This window comes from Oncorhynchus clarkii, chromosome 13 (assembly GCF_045791955.1).
Source record: "Oncorhynchus clarkii lewisi isolate Uvic-CL-2024 chromosome 13, UVic_Ocla_1.0, whole genome shotgun sequence".
Lineage (NCBI taxonomy): Eukaryota > Metazoa > Chordata > Actinopteri > Salmoniformes > Salmonidae > Oncorhynchus > Oncorhynchus clarkii.
Window position 1 is genome coordinate 23,222,045 of NC_092159.1, and position 21,398 is coordinate 23,243,442.

At 43.8% G+C, this 21,398-nt stretch overlaps 1 protein-coding gene across 1 annotated transcript in view; it reads right to left on the reverse strand.

Moving 5' to 3' along the window:
• The window catches only part of LOC139424652 (alpha-1,6-mannosylglycoprotein 6-beta-N-acetylglucosaminyltransferase B-like), a 162,328-nt gene that overhangs the window by 19,156 nt on the left and 121,774 nt on the right, over positions 1–21,398 (reverse strand). The window contains exons 9-11 of the mRNA XM_071176695.1: positions 16,270–16,401; positions 3,172–3,305; positions 1,161–1,291 (exon numbers count right to left, since the gene is read on the reverse strand). Of these exons, the coding sequence (XP_071032796.1) occupies positions 1,161–1,291; positions 3,172–3,305; positions 16,270–16,401 (397 nt within the window). The remainder of the gene's footprint in view (positions 1–1,160; positions 1,292–3,171; positions 3,306–16,269; positions 16,402–21,398) is intronic.

Here is a 21,398-nt window from a genome sequence, read left to right on the forward strand (position 1 = left end):
TTAACAATCTGCTTCCTACTGCTTAGAGAAAGGCACCATCTGTTTCTATAGAAAAAGCCAACTTGAAATCTTAGCTTCTTAAACCAGCTCATCTATAGGTTTTGAAACGTCAAATCCACATCAATCCAAAGGCCTAAGTATTCATTCTAAGAGCACAGGGATATTCCGGGTACGAGCTGGAGGACATAAATCAGATCTAGATTAAAGATCAGACATGCTTCATTCATGAAGGGAATTTGAACGGCTCTACCAAAATCTAAAAAGATCCCCCCCCTTCCCCGGCTCTTTACCCGACTACGTATAACTGATGTCAGTGGGATAATTATCTCTCTGCACGCAGACCTGGACTGAAATAGTGTTGGAAATCTTTTAAGTACATTAAGTGTTTGCTTGAGCCGGCCTGGAGCGCTAGGTGGGCACTTTTGGGACTATCCCATTTCAAACGGGCAAGCTAAATCAAGTACAGCTAAAGTATTTGAAATGATACATATTATTTGAACCCATGTCTCTGTGTGTGTGTGTGTGTGTGTGTGTGTGTGTGTGTGTGTGTGTGTGTGTGTGTGTGTGTGTGTGTGTGTGTGTTGTCGTGGCAGAATCAGAACATTTATAACATTTATAAATAATACATTTTCATAAGCATGCTTATGGGACAAGTTACTTGGGCCCAGAGAGGGGAGAGGTCGGGTTAGTCTTATCTGTGAATGTGTCTGTAAACTATTCCTAAACCATGTGAGGGGATGGTGTGATTAATGGGGAACCAGTTAGGTGGCTCCACAATGTCTGTGTGCCAGTCACGTCTCTCTGTAAGCTTGTCCAGGAGGGGGGTGTATTTGATATATGCCATTGGATGAGGTAATGTTTTTGGTTCTAAGTGGTACCAAGAACGAGATAAGAACTTAGTTTAGGAGACCAAACTGAACGATAATTTATAGCCAATGCTGTCTGGCTATGTGTGTCTTTGCTATAAAGGATCTCAGTTGCCAATATGTAAGCACTCTCAGAGAATTAATTTATGACACTGAATTGATCTGAGAGTCACAGGGCTATGGTGAAGCTCATATAATTAAAAATGGACTTTATGATAACTCCGACTTGTGTGTGGTTTGCTCTCTCATGATTTGGTAATACAGGAAATTTCCACGACAGTGTGTTTTGCCTACCTTCCACATGCTGGCCTCCTTGCCGTAAACCACAGCCATGTTGTTGACCTTGTTCTGCATGATGCTACTCTTCTCGGTGTCGTTCAGCTCCTCAGACACAAAGCCCATGAACGAGTTGTCTGGAGTGTGGGCTGAGGAGAGGAGGGTGAGAGAGAGGGAGGAGGGAAAGGGCAGAGTGAGGGGAAGGGAGAGTGACAGGGGAAAAGATTGAGACAGATACAGAAGAGATAGTAAACACACAGGTGTATACCTTCATCTCATTTGAACGTGAGCTTAACAATATCCTCAGTGAAATGTGAAGAGGTTCTACTGATATTGATATGGCCTGTGCCTCAGTCTAATTCGAATATGCTAATTCAAAAAGGTATTGTAAGTGTGGCTAATCTAAAAGCTGTCTGTATGCTAAAGTCCTGGCATTGTTGTGTTAAGTGGTATGTTAAACCTAGGTGGATTCTGCAGGTATCCATTGTGGGTGCATTATAGCCAGGTGGATAGGTACAGATGTAGGATCTTAATTTGAGCCAGTTTGTTACAGCAGGAAAATAATCCTGCAACAGGAAAAGTTCATTATAATGTGGATTTTAATTAATGGACATTTTTTTGTAGGGGTTGATACATTTTTCGTTAGGGCAAATCAAGTCTGGCATTTTAAATGGAAATTACAAACTTTAGAAGCCTTTTAAAATCTTGAATACACTAGATGTTTGCATTTCCGTCTCTGCTGGAAAATGCTCAGCAACAAATCAGTGATCATCTGTACTGGTGGTGCAGAATATATAGCGATGCTAAGTGGTGCTGTGGAGGATGGAGTGGGTGAGGGTGGATAAAGTCAAGTGCTCTGTTAGCTCAATGACATGCTATGAAAAGCAGAGCCAGTCAGATAGTGAAGGCCAGGGCTCTATGATGGTGGAATCCTACTGTGTCCCACTGTGGCCTCCCAACTCTCACATCACTGTGGCCTCCCAACTCTCACATCACTGTGGCCTCCCAACTCTCACATCACTGTGGCCTCCCAACTCTCACATCACTCTGGCCTCCTAACTCTCCCATCACTCTGGCCTCCTAACTCTCACATCACTCTGGCCTCCTAACTCTCACATCACTCTGGCCTCCTAACTCTCACATCACTCTGGCCTCCTAACTCTCACATCACTGTGGCCTCCTAACTCTCACATCACTGTGGCCTCCTAACTCTCCCATCACTCTGGCCTCCTAACTCTCCCATCACTCTGGCCTCCTAACTCTCCCATCACTCTGGCCTCCTAACTCTCACATCACTCTGGCCTCCTAACTCTCACATCACTCTGGCCTCCTAACTCTCACATCACTGTGGCCTCCTAACTCTCACATCACTGTGGCCTCCTAACTCTCCCATCACTGTGGCCTCCTAACTCTCCCATCACTCTGGCCTCCTAACTCTCCCATCACTCTGGCCTCCGAACTCTCCCATCACTCTGGCCTCCTAACTCTCCCATCACTCTGGCCTCCTAACTCTCCCATCACTGTGGCCTCCTAACTCTCCCATCACTGTGGCCTCCTAACTCTCCCATCACTGTGGCCTCGTAACTCTCCCATCACTGTGGCCTCCTACCTCTCACCATGTCCTCCAAACTCTCCCTCCTAACTCCCTCCTAACTCTCCCAGAAGTAGTTTTGGACTTGACATCCAATAATAGTGAACTAACCTTTTTAATATGCCATTTTCCAAAAGCAAATAATAACTGAGCCCCCAACAAGCACATGGCTATATTCAGGTCTTAATTGTAGCCCTCTTCCCAATACACCTAATATCTGCTGAAAGTTTCATGGGTGGTGCTTTGCCTTGGACCCTCGCACTCCTCCCCCTGAATCGCTATAATATAATGACGTTGTTTACGTCCAATACTGTTGTAGACTGAATCAACAATCTGAGACCATGAAATCTTACAGATTGGTCCTTTAATCATAGTCTGTGCAACCATCCATTGTGTTGTAATACTAATGAGTGATAACCCATATTGATGTATACTTACGGAACATGGTCATGTACTGTCTGGAATTGAGGTTCCAGTAGCCCCAGTTGGTCCTGTAGCCGTGCAGGGTGGCGTAGTCCTCGTGGTTGTAGGCCGGCTCTGTCCCGAAGGTGTCAATCACACGGATGTGGCACCTGAAATAAAGAGCACATTTTAACACGACACCAGCGAGCAAATTTACACATCTGACATTTCCTGTCAAAAGTGGGTACTGGTATTAAATGTGAGATTAATTTAAACATCATGTGTATTTCTGAACATGCTGAAAACTGTCAGAACAGACAAAGCCCGACTTCTGAATGCTTGTTTTTGACATGAATGTTTTGTATAAATAACTAAATAAATTACGTCACAATAGATTTTTAGACGGAATTAATCATTTCAGTAACGGCCACAATGCATCACCACCGCTCTTTTCCCCCCGAAAGCCTTTGTGTTTTCTCAAAGGCCGTAATCACAAGTGGAGGTCTGTGTTGGTTAATCAGTCTTTCAAATAGTGTGTGTGTGTTTCTGTGTGTGTGTGTGTGTGTGTGTATATATGTGTGTGTATTTGTCTGCTCGATATGCAGGGTGTGTGTCTGTTTGACAAGTATGTGTCTGTCAAGAGAGAACACAGAAAAAGCAACGAAGGTTAACTACCATCAATACCGGTTTTCAAGACACACATCGCTGAACATACTATCGACACTACAGCGACAAAGGCTCACTATGAAACGGTTGTAAAGTAGCAGTTAATAGATATCGCTGTGCCTCTGTTGATGGGAGAGGGGCATCAATCATTTCTGTTGTTCCAAAAGCTACCAAGTGTTGTTTGGGAGCTGAGATGGAAAACCAAGTAATATAAGCAGAATTAAAGGCCAGTTTACCCTCTCAGAAATGTAAGGGCACGTAATTGAACTAGAAGCAGCATGGTAAAGTAATGGCTATGGGGAATACTGAGAAATTGGGTAATAACTATCTCTTGGAATCAAGGAAAAATGGTGACATGGTAACTCACGGATTCCCTACACACGCTCCAAAGCCCTAACAGTTCTGCCCTGGGCTTTGCCAGTCTAGTGAGTGTTAAATTCGGCCACTGTCTGAGCTCAGGCAAGATTAGTAGAAGAAGAGCGCCCAGGGCATTTCCATGGAAAAGAACCCACGCGCACCAACATGTGAAGTACGTAGGAGCATATCAAATTGGGTGTCAGATGAAAGCGAAGAGTCTATATTTTTGGGAAATGAAGGCATAGATAAATTTTTCTTTCCATTTTCCAGCTTAAAAACTTGGCATAAGTAAAGGCTTTTATTTATGGAGAACTATGTGTAAAAGGGGTCTTAGGGATTTCAAGGTTTTACTGCTAACCTACAAAGCATTACATGGGCCTGCTCCTACCTATCTCTCTGAATTGGTCCTGCCGTACATACCTACACGTACGCTACGGTCACAAGACGCAGGCCTCCTAATTGTACCTAGAATTTTTAAGCAAACAGCTGGAGGCAGGGCTTTCTCCTATAGAGCTCCATTTTTATTGAATGGTCTGCCTACCCATGTGAGAGACGCAAACTCGGTCTCAACCTTTAAGTCTTTACTGAAGACTCATCTCTTCAGTGGGTCATATGATTGAGTGTAGTCTGGCCCAGGAGTGTGAAGGTGAATGGAAAGGCTCTGGAGCAACGAACCGCCCTTGCTGTCTCTGCCTGGCCGGTTCCCCTCTTTCCACTGGGATTCTCTGCCTCTAACCCTATTACAGGGGCTGAGTCACTGGCTTACTAGGGCTCTTTCATACCGTCCCTAGGAGGGGTGCGTCACTTGAGTGGATTGAGTCACTGATGTGATCTTCCTGTCTGGGTTGGCGTCCCCCCCCTTGGGTTGTGCCGTGGCGGAGATCTTTGTGGGCTATGCTCGGCCTTGTCTCAGGATGGTAAGTTGGTGGTTGAAGATATCCCTCTAGTGGTGTGGGGGCTGTGCTTTGGCAAAGTGGGTGGGGTTATATCCTTCCTGTTTGGCCCTGTCCGGGGGTGTCCTCGGATGGGGCCACAGTGTCTCCTGACCCCTCCGGTCTCAGCTTCCAGTATTTATGCTGCAGTAGTTTATGTGTCGGGGGGCTAGGGTCAGTTTGTTATATCTGGAGTACTTCTCCTGTCCTATCCGGTGTCCTGTGTGAATTTAAGTATGCCCTCTCTAATTCTCTCTTTCTCTTGGAGGAGGACCTGAGCCCTAGGACCATGCCTCAGGACTACCTGACATGATGACTCCTCGCTGTCCCCAGTCCACCTGGCCGTGCTGCTGCTCCAGTTTCAACTGTTCTGCCTGTGATTATTATTATTTGACCATACTGGTCATTTATGAACATTTGAACATCTTGGCCATGTTCTGTTATAATCTCCACCCGGCACAGCCAGAAGAGGACTGGCCACCCCACATAGCCTGGTTCCTCTCTAGGTTTCTTCCTAGGTTTTGGCCTTTCTAGGGAGTTTTTCCTAGCCACCGTGCTTCTCCACCTGCATTGCGTGCTGTTTGGGGTTTTAGGCTGGGTTTCTGTACAGCACTTTGAGATATCAGCTGATGTACGAAGGGCTATATAAATACATTTGATTGATTTGATTTGATTCTTAGAAAATATACCAGAAAAAGTCTTAAAAGGTATCAGAAATACAGTACCAGTCAAAAGTTTGCACACACCTACTCATTCAAGGGTTATTCTTTATTTGTACTATTTTCTACATTGTAGAATAGTGAAGACATCAAAACTATGATATAAGACATATGGAATCATGTAGAAACCAAAAAAGTGTTAAACAAATGGAAATATATTCTATATTTGAGATTCTTCAAAGTAGCTACTCTTTGCCTTGATGACAGCTTTGCTCACTCTTGGCATTCTCTCAACCAGCTTCATGAGATAGTCACCTGGAACGCATTTCAATTAACAGGTGTACCTTGTTAAAAGTTAATGTGTGGAATGTCTTTCCTTCTTAATGTGTTTTTAGCCAATCATAGCCTTGGTTTCTCAAATGATTGCCTCGCCTGGTTCACCAATTACTTCTCTGATAGAGTTCAGTGTGTCAAATCGGAGGACCTGTTGTCCGGGCCTCTGGCAGTCTCTATGGGGGTGCCTCAGGGTTCAATTCTTGGACCGACTCTCTTCTCTGTATACATCAATGATGTCGCTCTTGCTGCTGATGAGTCTCTGATCCACCTCTACGCAGACGACACCATTCTGTATACTTCTGGCCCTTCTTTGGACACTGTGTTAACAACCCTCCAGACGAGCTTCAATGCCATACAACTCTCCTTCCGTGGCCTCCAAAAAATACAAGTAAAACTAAATGCATGCTCTTCAACCGATCACTGCCTGCACCTGCCCGCCCGTCCAACATCACTACTCTGGACGGTTCTGGACAGCTACAAATACCTAGGTGTCTGGTTAGACTGTAAACTCTCCTTCCAGACTCACATCAAACATCTCCAATCCAAAGTTAAATCTAGAATTGGCTTCCTATTTTACAACAAAGCATCCTTCACTCATGCTGCCAAACATACCCTTGTAAAACTGACCATCCTACCGATCCTCGACGATGTCATTTGCAAAATAGCCTCCAATACCCTACTCAATAAATTGGATGCAATTGGATCACAGTGTCATCCGTTTTGTCACCAAAGCCCCATATACTATCCACCACTGCGACCTGTAAGCTCTCGTTGGCTGGCCCTCGCTTCATACTCGTCGCCAAACCCACTGGCTCCAGGTCATCTACAAGACCCTGCTAGGTAAAGTCCCCCCTTATCTCAGCTCGCTGGTCACCATAGCAGCACCCACCTGTAGCACGCGCTCCAGCAGGTATATCTCTCTGGTCACCCCCAAAACCAATTCTTCCTTTGGCCGCCTCTCCTTCCAGTTCTCTGCTGCCAATGACTGGAACGAACTACAAAAATATCTGAAACTGGAAACACTTATCTCCCTCACTAGCTTTAAGCACCATCTGTCAGAGCAGCTCACATATTACTGCACCTGTACATAGCCCATCTATAATTTAGCCCAAACAACTACCTCTCCCCCTACTGTATTTATTTATTTTGCTCCTTTGCACCCCATTATTTCTATCTCTACTTTGCACATTCTTTCACTGCAAATCTACCATTCCAGTGTTTTACTTGTTATATTGTATTTACTTTGCCACCATTACCTTTTTTTTTTGTCTTTACCTCCCTTATCTCACCTCATTTGCTCACATTGTATATAGACTTATTTTTCTACTGTATTATTGACTATGTTTGTTTTACTCCATGTGTAACTCTGTGTTGTTGTATGTGTCGAACTGCTTTGCCTTGGCCAGGTCACAATTGTAAATGAGAACCTTTTCTCAACTTACTTACCTGGTTAAATAAAGGTGTTCTCAACTTACTTACCTGGTTAAATAAAGGTGTTCTCAACTTACTTACCTGGTTAAATAAAGGTGTTCTCAACTTACTTACCTGGTTAAATAAAGGTGTTCTCAACTTACTTACCTGGTTAAATAAAGGTGAAATAAAATACAAAAAAAAATACAAAAATCAGTTGTGTTGTGACAAGGTAGGGGTGGTATACAGAAGATAGCCCTATTTGGTAAAAGACCAAGTCCATATTATGGCAAGAACAGATCAATTAAGCAAAGAGAAATGGCAGTCCATTACTTTAAGACATGGATGTCAGTCAATCAATGTAGAAAATTTCAACAACTTTTAAAGTATCTTCAATTGCAGTCGCAAAAACCATCAAGCACAATGATAAAACTGGCTCTCATGAGGATCGCCACAGGAAAGGAAGACCCAGAGTTACCTCTGCTGCAGAGGATAAGTTCATTAGAATTACCAGTCTCAGAAATTGCAGCCCAAAGAAATGCTTCACAGAGTTCAAGTAACAGACACATCTCAACATCAACTGTTCAGAGGAGACTGTGTGACTCAGGCCGTCATGGTCGTATTGCTGCAAAGAAACCAATAATAAGAAGAGACTTGCTTGGGCCAAGAAACATGAGCAATGGACATTAGACTTGGTGGAAATCTGTCCTTTGGTCTGATGAGTTCAAATTTGAGATTTTTGGTTCCAACCATCGTGTCTTTGTGAGATGCAGAGTAGGTGAACGGCTGATCTCTGCATGTGTGGTTCCCACCGTGAAGCATGGAGGAGGAGGTGTGATGGTGCTTTGCTGGTGACACTGTCGGTGAGCTATTTAGAGCCATTTAGAATTCAAGGCACACTGATCCAGCATGGCTACCACAAGATACACCATCCCATCTCATTTGCCCTTAGTGGGACTATCATTTGTTTTTCAACAGGACAATGACCCAAAACACACCTCTAGGCTGTTTAAGGACTATTTGACCAAGGAGATTGTTGCATCAGCTGATCTGACAATCACCCGACCTCAAACAAATTGAGATGGTTTGAGATTAATTGGACCGCAGAGAGTGAAGAAAAAGTGCTCAGCATATGTGTGAACTCCTTCAAGACTGTTGGAAATAAGGAAAAACCCTTGAATGAGGTGTGTCTAAACTTTTCAGTGGTACTGTACATCAAAATATAATCACGTTGACGTAAATACCCCTGGTAACTGATATCAAAACGTATATTTGGTTTTGGAGATGTTGTTCACCTTCTGCACGCTTAAGAAATATTGCTTTGTGCCTTGTAATACCGTTACCAACAACCCACATATCTGTATGATCATTTTCTAATGTCTCTCCTTCATGTGGAGGGAGGATAATGAAAGTTCGGAGAAGTTACACGTAATGGAAGACATACCAATTAGTTATAGTAACGTTAATGATAGAAATGTTGTTTATAAATTAAGTGATTCAACTCAATTTCTTTACAAAAATGACCCCCCAAAAAATCTATAATGGAATTCCTGCAACCTAATTGGCTACAATGGGAAATCATAAGTCACAAGCCACAGTTGGGTCACCTTCTACTGTTCTCCCTTCCACTGGCATACTGCTTGTTATGTTCAGCTGTTAACTTGAGGACCAAGATGCAGCCTGGTAAGTGAGGGTGATAGGGTGAGGACCAAGATGCAGCCTGGTAAGTGTTCATCATTATTTTAATAAACTGAACACTAAATACAACCAAAGAAGGGACCAAAGAAACAACCGAAACAGCTCCGTCAGGTGCAAACCACACTAAACAGAAAATAACTACCTACAAAACCCATGTGGGCAAGAGCTACCTAAGTATGGTTCTCAATCAGAGACAACGACAGACAGCTGTCCCTGATTGAGAACCATACCCGACCAAAAACAAAGAAATACAAAAACATAGAAGAAATAACATAGAACGCCCACCCTAGTCACACCCTGGCCTAACCAAAATAGAGAATAGGGTGTGACAAAATAGAGAATAGGGTGTGACAAAATAGAGAATAGGGTGTGACAAAATAGAGAATAGGGTGTGACAAAACCAACAGTGTTAAAACAGTCTGAGTCTGGACAACCCCTGCCTCTCTCTCTCTCCCGCTATCTACCTCTATCTCTCACTCTCCAGTTATTGTCACCTCTCCCAGCTGTTAGTGACACCTACCCATGAGCCCCCTCTCTCTCTCCATTTACCTTAACCAGCATCCTTACTGCTGAGCACCAACCTACACCGGACGTTCATGGATGTTGAAAAGTAGATGAGCTTTGGTCAGTCCGCCTTGGCTTTAGATGTTAATGTCAAAGGACGGACCGGACTGGACCAAATCTGAATCTATCATAGACGTAGTTTGGCTAGCACAGCACAGTACAGTGCAGGACAGTAGAGTACAGTACAGTGAGTAGAGCATAGCAGAGTACTGTTCAATACAATAGTACAGTACAATATAGAACACTAAAGAAAAGTTGAGTATAGTACAGTATACAATATACTCTACTCTACTGAACTATACTCTACTGCACTGAACTCTACCCTACCCTACTCTAACGTACTGTATTGTACTGTACTGTAATCTACTGTGCTGTGCTGTGATGTCCAAACAGAGAATGATATTCATATCCATCATTATGCATTTCTGTGTAGTACAGATCAGGGACCCATGACGTAATTCCGTTACCGTAATTCTGTTACCGGGTGTAAATCCACTTTACTTACTTACTTCAATAACAAAAATAGATTTTTTTCAAACTCAAGGTACCATGACATAGCTGACACCCCATTTTTTTCTGCTGACATCTTTGAATCTTAATTCAGAGCAGATATTTTGTTTTTTGGAATATGTGGGCACATAAAAACCCTAGAGAGATTTTACCGCAATTACATTACGGTTTGATCCGCACAGTTCTTCCGCCCAATTCGTTTTTGACACATCTTCTGTGGACATTGTTAAAAGTAATCCTTCTGGAGATTTTTATCGTTTGTTCAACTTTGAAATCCATCGTTTTTGTTTGGCATACATTTTTAAAGTCAAAGCGCAGTTCCATTCCCGCGGAATACCAAGCAGAGTGTGAATAGATAGAGCCATGGTTTCTCCTAGTTTGAGACAGGGCTGAAATGTTCTGCTAGAATCAGATTTTCAAGTAGACACATAAGCACTTGAAGCGGAGCTGTAGTCTATCGATAACATCTTTTCCAGAAAGAAATACAAGTTAGAATCTCATATTTCCATGTGTACCTCATAACGCTTCCAGTGGTCACCAAGGCCCCCTTGACAGAGCGTGTGCAGTGTTTCCCTTGGATGTTTTTCAGCAGCGGGGCCAGATTCGCTTTTTCTTTTAGTGGTGGCCACGATTTAGCAGCGGCGTGTGTGTGTGTGTGTGTGTGTGTGTGTGTGTGTGTGTGTGTGCGTGCGTGCGTAGATGTGTGTAACTTCCCCTTCTAACACTGTGTTCCAGATTCACTGGCTCCATTTCAAAGTAAATAACATGCACTGCGTTAAATACAACAGCCTGCACCATGGGCACCGTTTAACACCGCAGTGACTCACACCATGCAACCACTGGGTATTTTTTTTTGCCATGTTGTCCTGACGTTATTAATGTGTTGCTATTGTGTCAACACGACAGCAAAGATTGCTAGGCCTATATACGGAGATGCAGTGTCTAGTGTGCGTTTACTGTGTGTGTGTGTGTTCAAGGCATTGTTGTGATGCTAATGGGCTATTTGCAAGCATGTGAACACGATTGATACACATTTCACTGTAGGCATAATATTTTTACCATGCTGCCCAAGGTGACGCAGGTATTTGCGTCTTAAAAAAGTGCCATGCCTCTTTGAGCAGCTGTAAGTCAAGGCTTTCAGAGCGGTGTCATGAAACATTGATGAGAGATTTATCTCTCTCTCTCTCTCTCTCTCTCTCTCTCTCTCTCTCTCTCTCTCTCTCTCTCTCTCTCTCTCTCTCTCTCTCTCTCTCTCTCTCTCTCTCTCTCTCTCTCTCTCTCTCTCTCTCTCTCTCTCTCTCTCTCTCTCTCTCTCTCTCTCTCTCTCTCTCTCTCTCTCTCTCTCTCTCTCTCTCTCTCTCTCTCTCTCTCTCTCTCCCTCCCTCCCTCCCTCATCGTCTCAAAAACAGGAGAATCTTCTGCCAACAGACAAGATTACCCTGGACGTGTGAAGGGGATGGTGGGATGGAGGGAAGGAGGGATGAAGGGATGAAAAGAAGGAGGGAAATGGCTTTGGAGTTACTGAGTGGAATATCTGGTAGCATATCTAGTGGGGATTAATCTTGGTTAAATTGTTGCTTGTAGCGGGAACGGTCCCTAGGGGGCGACAGGGTGGGAGGCTGTCACCCACCACTGTTCCCGTTTAGATTTAAACCACTGACATAGATAAATATGTGTTCTACATCACAAACCACTGATATAGATAAATATGTGTTCTACATCACAAACCACTGATATAGATAAATATGTGTTCTACATCACAAACCACTGATATAGATAAATATGTGTTCTACATCACAAACCACTGATATAGATAAATATGTGTTCTACATCACAAACCACTGATATAGACAAATATGTGTTCTACATCACAAACCACTGATATAGATACATATGTGTTCTACATCACAAACCACTGATATAGATAAATATGTGTTCTACATCACAAACCACTGATATAGACAAATATGTGTTCTACATCACAAACCACTGATATAGACAAATATGTGTTCTACATCACAAACCACTGATATAGACAAATATGTGTTCTACATCACAAACCACTGATATAGACAAATATGTGTTCTACATCACAAACCACTGACATAGATAAATATGTGTTCTACATCACAAACCACTGACATCGATAAATATGTGTTCTACATCACAAACCACTGATATAGATAAATATGTGTTCTACATCACAAACCACTGATATAGATAAATATGTGTTCTACATCACAAACCACTGATATAGATACATATGTGTTCTACATCACAAACCACTGATATAGATAAATATGTGTTCTACATCACAAACCACTGACATCGATAAATATGTGTTCTACATCACAAACCACTGATATAGATGAATATGTGTTCTACATCACAAACCACTGATATAGATAAATATGTGTTCTACATCACAAACCACTGATATAGATAAATATGTGTTCTACATCACAAACCACTGATATAGATAAATATGTGTTCTACATCACAAACCACTGATATAGACAAATATGTGTTCTACATCACAAACCACTGATATAGATAAATATGTGTTCTACATCACAAACCACTGATATAGATACATATAAAGTTTCTTATACACTGAGTATACAAAACATTAGGAACACCTGTTCTTGTATCAAAAATGGTCCACCACTCAAAGGACATCCAGCCAACCTGACACAAATGTGAGAAGCATTGGAGTCAACATGGGCCAACATCCCTGCGGAATACTTTAAACGCCCTGTAGAGTCTCTGCCCCAATGAATTGAGGCTGTTCTGAGGACAAAAGGGGGGTGCAACTCAATATTATGAAAGGTGTTCCTAATGTTTTGTCCACTCAGTGTACATTACGTTATCTTGTTCAAAAAGGGGAAAAGGGTAACTGTGGCTTGTAAATACTGTGATCAGTGCTCCCAGTAGCCGATCATGAGGTGAGTAAGTTTGTGAGGTGAGAAATGGCCTGGGTTGCGGAGTGTGTGTGTGTGCTTACGTAACATTTTCTGTGTGTGTGTGCGTGCGTGCGTGTGTACTATATGTGTGCCCTCGCAGTCCTCCTCCAGCTCTGCTCTATCAGAGCAGTAAATTCACCATGCGTATGTAAAGGACGTCACACTGCTTGCTTAGCGAGTACCTCTTCCTCCCGATTCAATCCATAACTGGCGCAAACTCAGGACCTCTGCCTTGCAAGCACACGTGGCCGCCCTCCTGACGGGTCTTACCAGACGGCGCCACGCGAAAAGCTAGCTGGCCCAAGTGGGGAGACTTCAGGCTGAGGAGTACGTTTCACACATCCCCTTGTGCTGCACGTACCTAGGGATCAATAGTGTATCCCCCCCGACTATCAGTTGCAAGGTGTGATTTAAAGCCGCGCAATATCAGCTTTCAGCATCTTTACCAGACCTCTGCCCTCTTCTTATCATTGACCCCCCCTCCTCTTCTTCCTCCCCTGAACGCACACACACACGCACATGCACAGGCACACATGCATGCATGTGCGTGCAAGCACACACACACACACACACCTCGCCCTCCCCCAGGAAACTAGCGTATTGGCTGGCCAGGCATTATTAATGCATCTGGACGTTGGGAACAACATCAAACTAAAGTAATTAAACAGAGACTGAAGGGCCCAGGAGCTCTGCACTTGATTAATGATATGCCTTTCAGTTGATAGGGCTGATAAAAGGCTCGTATCTCATTCTTGTCCACAAATTCTCTAAGGACTGTGGGTAAAGCACTGCATCTGGGGTTAAAGTAGAGTGTCTAAAGGCTACTTCATCCTTGAAAGCGTGTGAGGCTCCAATAAGGTGTGGACTAGACTGATAAGTCATTCATGTTTGTAGTATAAAAGCTTTGTAATATGATGTACGGTGCGGAAGAAAGCGCTGGGGTTTGTTCTTCTTACAAATAAATACTGAGCTTTATACATGTTATGTATCGTATAATGAGTGGGTCGTACATTTCATCGTGACGCCAATTCCCTGTGTGTTGCAGAGGAGATTTATTATGTGAGCTCGCTCATTAAATAATAACACAGAAGGTTGTTTACCATAGCTACATCTGAATATGTTTAGGGCTTACTTTTCAAAAAGTTCTGATATTAATTCCGTCTCGAAACCTCAAATCGCGCTCTACTCGGAAAAAGTAGTTGATTTATACGCCGCAAACCCTTGATTGATCGGGAGAGACTGACATGTGCTGCTTTGCCTAGGCCAGGCAGAAATCAACACGGCTCCATAACTGTTGAGCCACTCACTGTCTGGGAGAGCTGCTGACCTCAGCAAACTATTACAACCAAAGTTGTTTGGTCACAAACACACACACACGCAGGCAGGCACGCACACACCGTCACACCCTGGTCTGTTTCACCTGTCTTTGTGCTTGTCCCCACCCCCCACCAGGTGTCTCCCATCTTCACTCATTATCCCCTGTGTATTTATACCTGTGTCCTCTGTTTGTCTGTTGCCAGTTTGTTTTGTTCGTCAAACAGACCAGCGGTTTCACCTTTGCTCCTGTCAGTTCCTAGTTTTCTCGGTTTTGACCATTCTGCCTGCCCTGACCCTGAGCCGTTCTGTACCTTGTCACACCACACTGGATTACTGACCTCTGCCTGCCCTTGAACTGTCGTTTTGCCTGCCCCCTGTTCTAGTAATAAACCTTTGATACTTCAACACTGTCTGCATCTGGGTCTTCCCTGAAACGTGATACACACACACACACACACACACACACACAGTATTGTACAACTAACCTTGTGGTGACACATAATTCAGTCCATTTCAAAATCCTATTTTCCCAAACCTTTACCTTAACCCTAAAACCCTTAACCCGAAACTTAACGCTAGCGCCTAAACCCTGAACCTCATTCTAACACTGATTCTAACCTTAACCCTAAACCCTCTAGCAAAAGCGTTTGATGAACTTGTTGTTTGTTTACTATTCCTGTGTATAATCACACACACACACACACACACACACACACACACACACACAGAGAGAGCTGCTGGGATAGGGATAATTTAACCAGAGCATCGGGCCCACTTCTCATGCTCTTACCTCATGCCAAAATGCATACACACACGCACGACTACCAAAACTCTCTCACCCCTCATTTATAATTGGATTTAAAAAATACACGGCGTGGGCATCGGCTGTTATCTGGTGTCAGTTTGAGTCAAGAGGCCTGCCACTCCTCCATTTGCACTCTCCCTCTATCTTTCCTCCCCTCTATCTCACTCCCTCCTTCGCTCAGCGCCTCGCTACGATTGATAGTTAACCGCAACGCAAAACCCAGCTGGGCTGGTGCATACTGTATATAGAAGAGGAGCTGGTATGAGCGTTGTGCTGTATGCGTTCTAGTTGGTGCTGTTTGTTGCCGAGCAGAAAAGTCTGCCAATGGTGTGTGTCAGATAGACGGCACTGAACATGTGTGTGTGTATGGGTCCGCCTCTAAACATGTGTCAAATCAAATCAACTTATTTGTCACATGCGTCGAATACAAGTGTAGACTTTACCGTGAAATAGGTACTTATGAGCCCTTTCTCAACACTGTAGTTAAAGTGTAAGAAAATGCATGTGTTTTTTGTTGTTGTCTATGTGTGCGTTTGTGTTTCTCTGAATTCATTTATGCGTGTGTGGACTTCAAAAGGAAGACCTGTCATGTAATTCTGAGCGGACGGAGAGAGTGTGTATTGTTACTGCTGTGGTACTGTCCTTTTGTATTGATGCCCCCCCCCCTCCCCTTCCATCATAGTATTAGACAGGACTGACAGTCTGGCCGGAGACTGAGGGATGTTTTACTGACCTATAGGGGATTAATTACCCGTGTGAGTTACGAGCAGAGAGACACGTCAGTTGCAGTGCACCTAACAAGCAGCCCTAATGGACTCATAAACACAGGTCGTAAACCTTAGCTATGACATCACACTGACACATGTATATTATACGCGCACACACGCACACGCACACACACACACACACACACATACTTGTGTCTCTTGAGCGAGAGCCCCATGTGCTGCTTCATCTGCTGCATGCCGTGGTAGTCTGTGTAGATGAGGTCAAAGGGCAGAGGTCCTGTCAGGGGGCAGCTCCCTCTGCCTGGGGGCACCCCGAGAAATCTATGAGACAGAAACACACAGACCAGAGGTTACATGAACTACTGTACGGTTCAAACACACAGAGCAGAGGTTACATGAACTACTGTATGGTTCAAACACACAGACCAGAGGTTACATGAACTGCTGTACGGTTCAAACACACAGAGCAGAGGTTACATGAACTACTGTATGGTTCAAACACACAGAGCAGAGGTTACATGAACTACTGTATGGTTCAAACACACAGACCAGAGGTTACATGAACTACTGTATGGTTCAAACACACAGAACAAAGGTTACATTAACTACTGTATGGTTCAAACACACAGAGCAGAGGTTACATTAACTACTGTATGGTTCAAACACACAGAGCAGAGGTTACATGAACTACTGTATGGTTCAAACACACAGACCAGAGGTTACATGAACTACTGTACGGTTCAAACACACAGAGCAGAGGTTACATGAACTACTGTATGGTTCAAACACACAGAGCAGAGGTTACATGAACTACTGTATGGTTCAAACACACAGAACAAAGGTTACATGAACTACTGTATGGTTCAAACACACAGAGCAGAGGTTACATTAACTACTGTATGGTTCAAACACACAGACCAGAGGTTACATGAACTACTGTATGGTTCAAACACACAGAACAAAGGTTACATTAACTACTGTATGGTTCAAACACACAGAGCAGAGGTTACATTAACTACTGTATGGTTCAAACACACAGAACAAAGGTTACATTAACTACTGTATGGTTCAAACACACAGAACAAAGGTTACATTAACTACTGTATGGTTCAAACACACAGACCAGAGGTTACATGAACTACTGTATGGTTCAAACACACAGACCAAAGGTTACATTAACTACTGTATGGTTCAAACACACAGAGCAGAGGTTACATGAACTACTGTATGGTTCAAACACACAGACCAGAGGTTACATGAACTACTGTATGGTTCAAACACACAGACCAAAGGTTACATTAACTACTGTATGGTTCAAACACACAGAGCAGAGGTTACATGAACTACTGTATGGTTCAAACACACAGAGCAGAGGTTACATGAACTACTGTATGGTTCAAACACACAGAACAAAGGTTACATTAACTACTGTATGGTTCAAACACACAGAGCAGAGGTTACATGAACTACTGTATGGTTCAAACACACAGACCAAAGGTTACATTAACTACTGTATGGTTCAAACACACAGAGCAGAGGTTACATGAACTACTGTATGGTTCAAACACACAGAACAAAGGTTACATGAACTACTGTATGGTTCAAACACACAGAGCAGAGGTTACATTAACTACTGTATGGTTCAAACACACAGAGCAGAGGTTACATGAACTACTGTATGGTTCAAACACACAGAGCAGAGGTTACATGAACTACTGTATGGTTCAAACACACAGACCAGAGGTTACATGAACTACTGTATGGTTCAAACACACAGAGCAGAGGTTACATGAACTACTGTATGGTTCAAACACACAGAGCAGAGGTTACATGAACTACTGTATGGTTCAAACACACAGAGCAGAGGTTACATGAACTACTGTATGGTTCAAACACACAGAACAAAGGTTACATGAACTACTGTATGTGCGCTGTGTGTTTGAACCATACAGACAGAGCAGAGGTTACATTAACTATAGTTTCCATGGATCATTTGGCTGGAGAAGGTTATGAGATTTAAATGTGTTATTGTCACATACACCGGATAGGTGCAGTGAAAAGCGTTGTTTTCCAGCGTCAGCCATAGTAGTACGGAGAAAATTGGGGTGAAGTGCCTTGCTCAAGGGCACACCGACCAATTTTCCACCTTGTCAGCTCGGGTATTGGAACCAGATTTAACGGCAAGGCTACCTGCTGCCCTGTTTGATGTCTGCATGGGCACCTGTTGCTTACTTAGGACCAGGAGTTTTCACTGACCACATGACCGTGACCAGGTCACCACAACCCTGACCAGGAAACACTGTGCCCTGGACTGTACGGTTAAAAGTCAATCTTGGTCAGGTCAAAACACCTTCGGTCCTGTACTGCATTCACTATAAGTCACTTTGAATAAACCACCATCTCATTATCGTACTATGACGAGAGAGACGTTGAACCTGCTTCCAAGCCCCCGAGCATTAGAGAAACACAATGAAACATCAATAAATCAACTCGGTCAAAAGACGCCGCTTGCGTTGATGATGAGGGTGAAGCACCGCTCAGTAGTGTGATCCAAACTGTATGAGTAGCAGATGGCCAGAACAGTGAGCGGGCAACAGCATCAGAAAAAGAGGGAGATCTACACATCAAACAGTCAAAGGGGCACCGACCGCAAAGAAATGTGTCCGTTTCAGAGATGAGAGGAGCGAGGGAGAGGACGAAAGAGGAGTGTGTGTCAGAGACAGAGAGACGCAGAGAGGCTCCCTGCCAGTGGATCGTTTCGTTTTTTGCATTACTAAGGAAGAGGGAGTGATATCTGGAACCTGTGAGAGAGAATGTGTGTGTCTGTGTGTCAGTGTGGGAGTGTGTGTGTGCAGTCTACTTCTGTGTGTCAGTGTGTGTGTGTGTGTGTGTGAGTGTGTGCGGTCTACTTCTGTGCCAGTGTGTGTGTGTGCGTGTGTGTGCGGTCTACTTCTGTGTGTCAGTGTGTGTGTCTCACACACATGCTCTCTCCACAGTACAGTGATCCTCCCATTGATTCCCCCACAACATTCCAAACTCCTTACCAGCTAAACATAAAGGAATCTACCGCAACCCTAAACTCTTGCCTTCACTGATTTCTGCTATACCCCACTGGGCGGAAGGAATCTCCCATTCTTCTCATGTATTTTCCCTCATCAATTTCCACTGTGTCCATTTCCTCCTACTAGAAGAGGAAGAAGTAGAGACCACTCCTGAGTCCTGAGACAACAGGGCTGTGTCTGCTATCACTCCCGTCGCTTGAATCCATTTTCGTTCGCATCGATTGGCTAAAATCTCGGACCTACTGTGCCGACCGAGTCCCTATTGGATAGCTGACCTGTGAGTGGTCTGGGTGAGTGGTCTGAGGGTGTGTGTGTGTGTGTGTGTGCGTGTGTGTGTGTTGGCCCAGCGTGACAGATGGAGACACAAGGCTAATGGACATGGTGATGGAGGTGGGCTACAGTCAATTTCCTCTCTCTACAGAACACGCTGATGTTTTAGATTTGATTGAGCAGACCCTCCTATCCCGGGGGACTTACAATAAGTGCATTTGGAAAAGGAAGATGATATGAATGACCGCATACTGTAATACGAGCAAATAAAACAAACTCATTTGAAGTAACAATCACAACGCTAGCATGAAAGAGAGAAAGGGAGAGAGAGAGAGAGAGTGTGTCTCCATGCATGTGTGTTTTGGAGCTCAGACAGCGAACACCACACACACACGCACACACACACACAGAGAGAGAGACACACACACACGATACAGACACAACATGTTCCTCTGGCTAGCTCATCTATTTCCCTACAGACTCAAAGACACCACTGTTGAATATACTACAAACACTGAAGTCTTTAACAAGCCTTTCGCGCAATGCACAGCCCTAACAGCATGTCATGTGCTGGGATGAGAGGGTCATTTGTATAGCGTGAGACAGGATGCTGATCTGCTGTCTATAACCTACTATCTCCAGGCCCTGTTATGCAGTAGATATAGTTCTGAGAGCTCTTGTTAGAAAGAGGAGAGGATGTGAGTCTAATACTGTAAGTCTCTGTCTGACTCTCATCCTTGAGAGTGAGAGGAGACAAAGGTGGCTGACTTCTGTGTGAGTGTGTGCGTGTGTGTGTGTGTGTGTGTGTGTGTGTGTGTGTGTGTGTGTGTGTGTGTGTGTGTGTGTGTGTGTGTGTGTGTGTGTGTGTGTGTGTATGCCTCTGCAATTTGATGGGATTCCTGAAGGAGGTTTCGCCGCAGACAAGATGAGCTGCGACTGTCTCCCTCCTCCACCTCTTCACCCACACTCGTCCGTCCGGCCCTGATTGGCAGGATTGAGCTCTTCCCCCATCAATAATCCCCCTCCCCATCCAACCAACATATCCCCCAACTCTCTCTGTCCTTCACATCGCTCACACTCCCATGTAGCCTATTTCACATAACAACCAAAGAAAAACTAAAGTACTGTTCTTTACTGTACTGTTAAACACAACATTCTTGCAGTACTGCATGTACTGTATGTATAAAAATAAACCAACATTTTGTCAGAGTATGAGCCTAATGGAAGTATTGAGACATGAAAGAGCATAAGCTTTAAGCTTTAATAATACATTATATAAGGCTTGGTGGTACTGAGTCCCATAGGAGCGTCTGTATGTAGTGGGGTACACTTTGTCGAACATAATGTGTGGTGTGTGGGGGGAGGCTGTGTGTTTGTATGTGTGTGTGTGTGTGTGTGTGTGTCTACACGTCTGTGCAGTAGAGTGGAACTTCTGTTTGTTTTGTTGTGCGAGGGTAAAGGTGAACTCTATCCTCCAGACTGGTTTGAGAACAGATGTCCTTCATAACTCCAGTTTTAGAAAATAGAAAAGATAGGAAAGATGTATAAAAGATCTGATGGCCGTGGTTACGAAGCATCTGCACCTGTTCTTTTGAGGCAATAAAAGACTGCCCCTCCCGTTGAGTTGTATTGCCTCGATATTAAAATAGTAGGTGAAAACATCACAGCACATCCGACGCTAAGTAAGTGGCATGGGAAATAGAGGGTCTGCATCGCAAATTGTACCCTATCCCCTATACTGTGCACTATTTTTGACCAGAGCCCTATGGGCCTGGGTCAAAAGTAGAGCACTAAAAAGGGAATAGGGTGCCATTTGGGAGACACACTGGGAGAGCAGACAGCGTGTGAGGGCAGCAGGCCTCAATCAAACTAGATGATTTATGAATCAAATTAATCCTGCATAACACTCGGATTCCATTTCCTGTCTTCTGCATTATCAGTCAAACCTGAACCAACTGTTAATGATGAATATCATATATAATAATA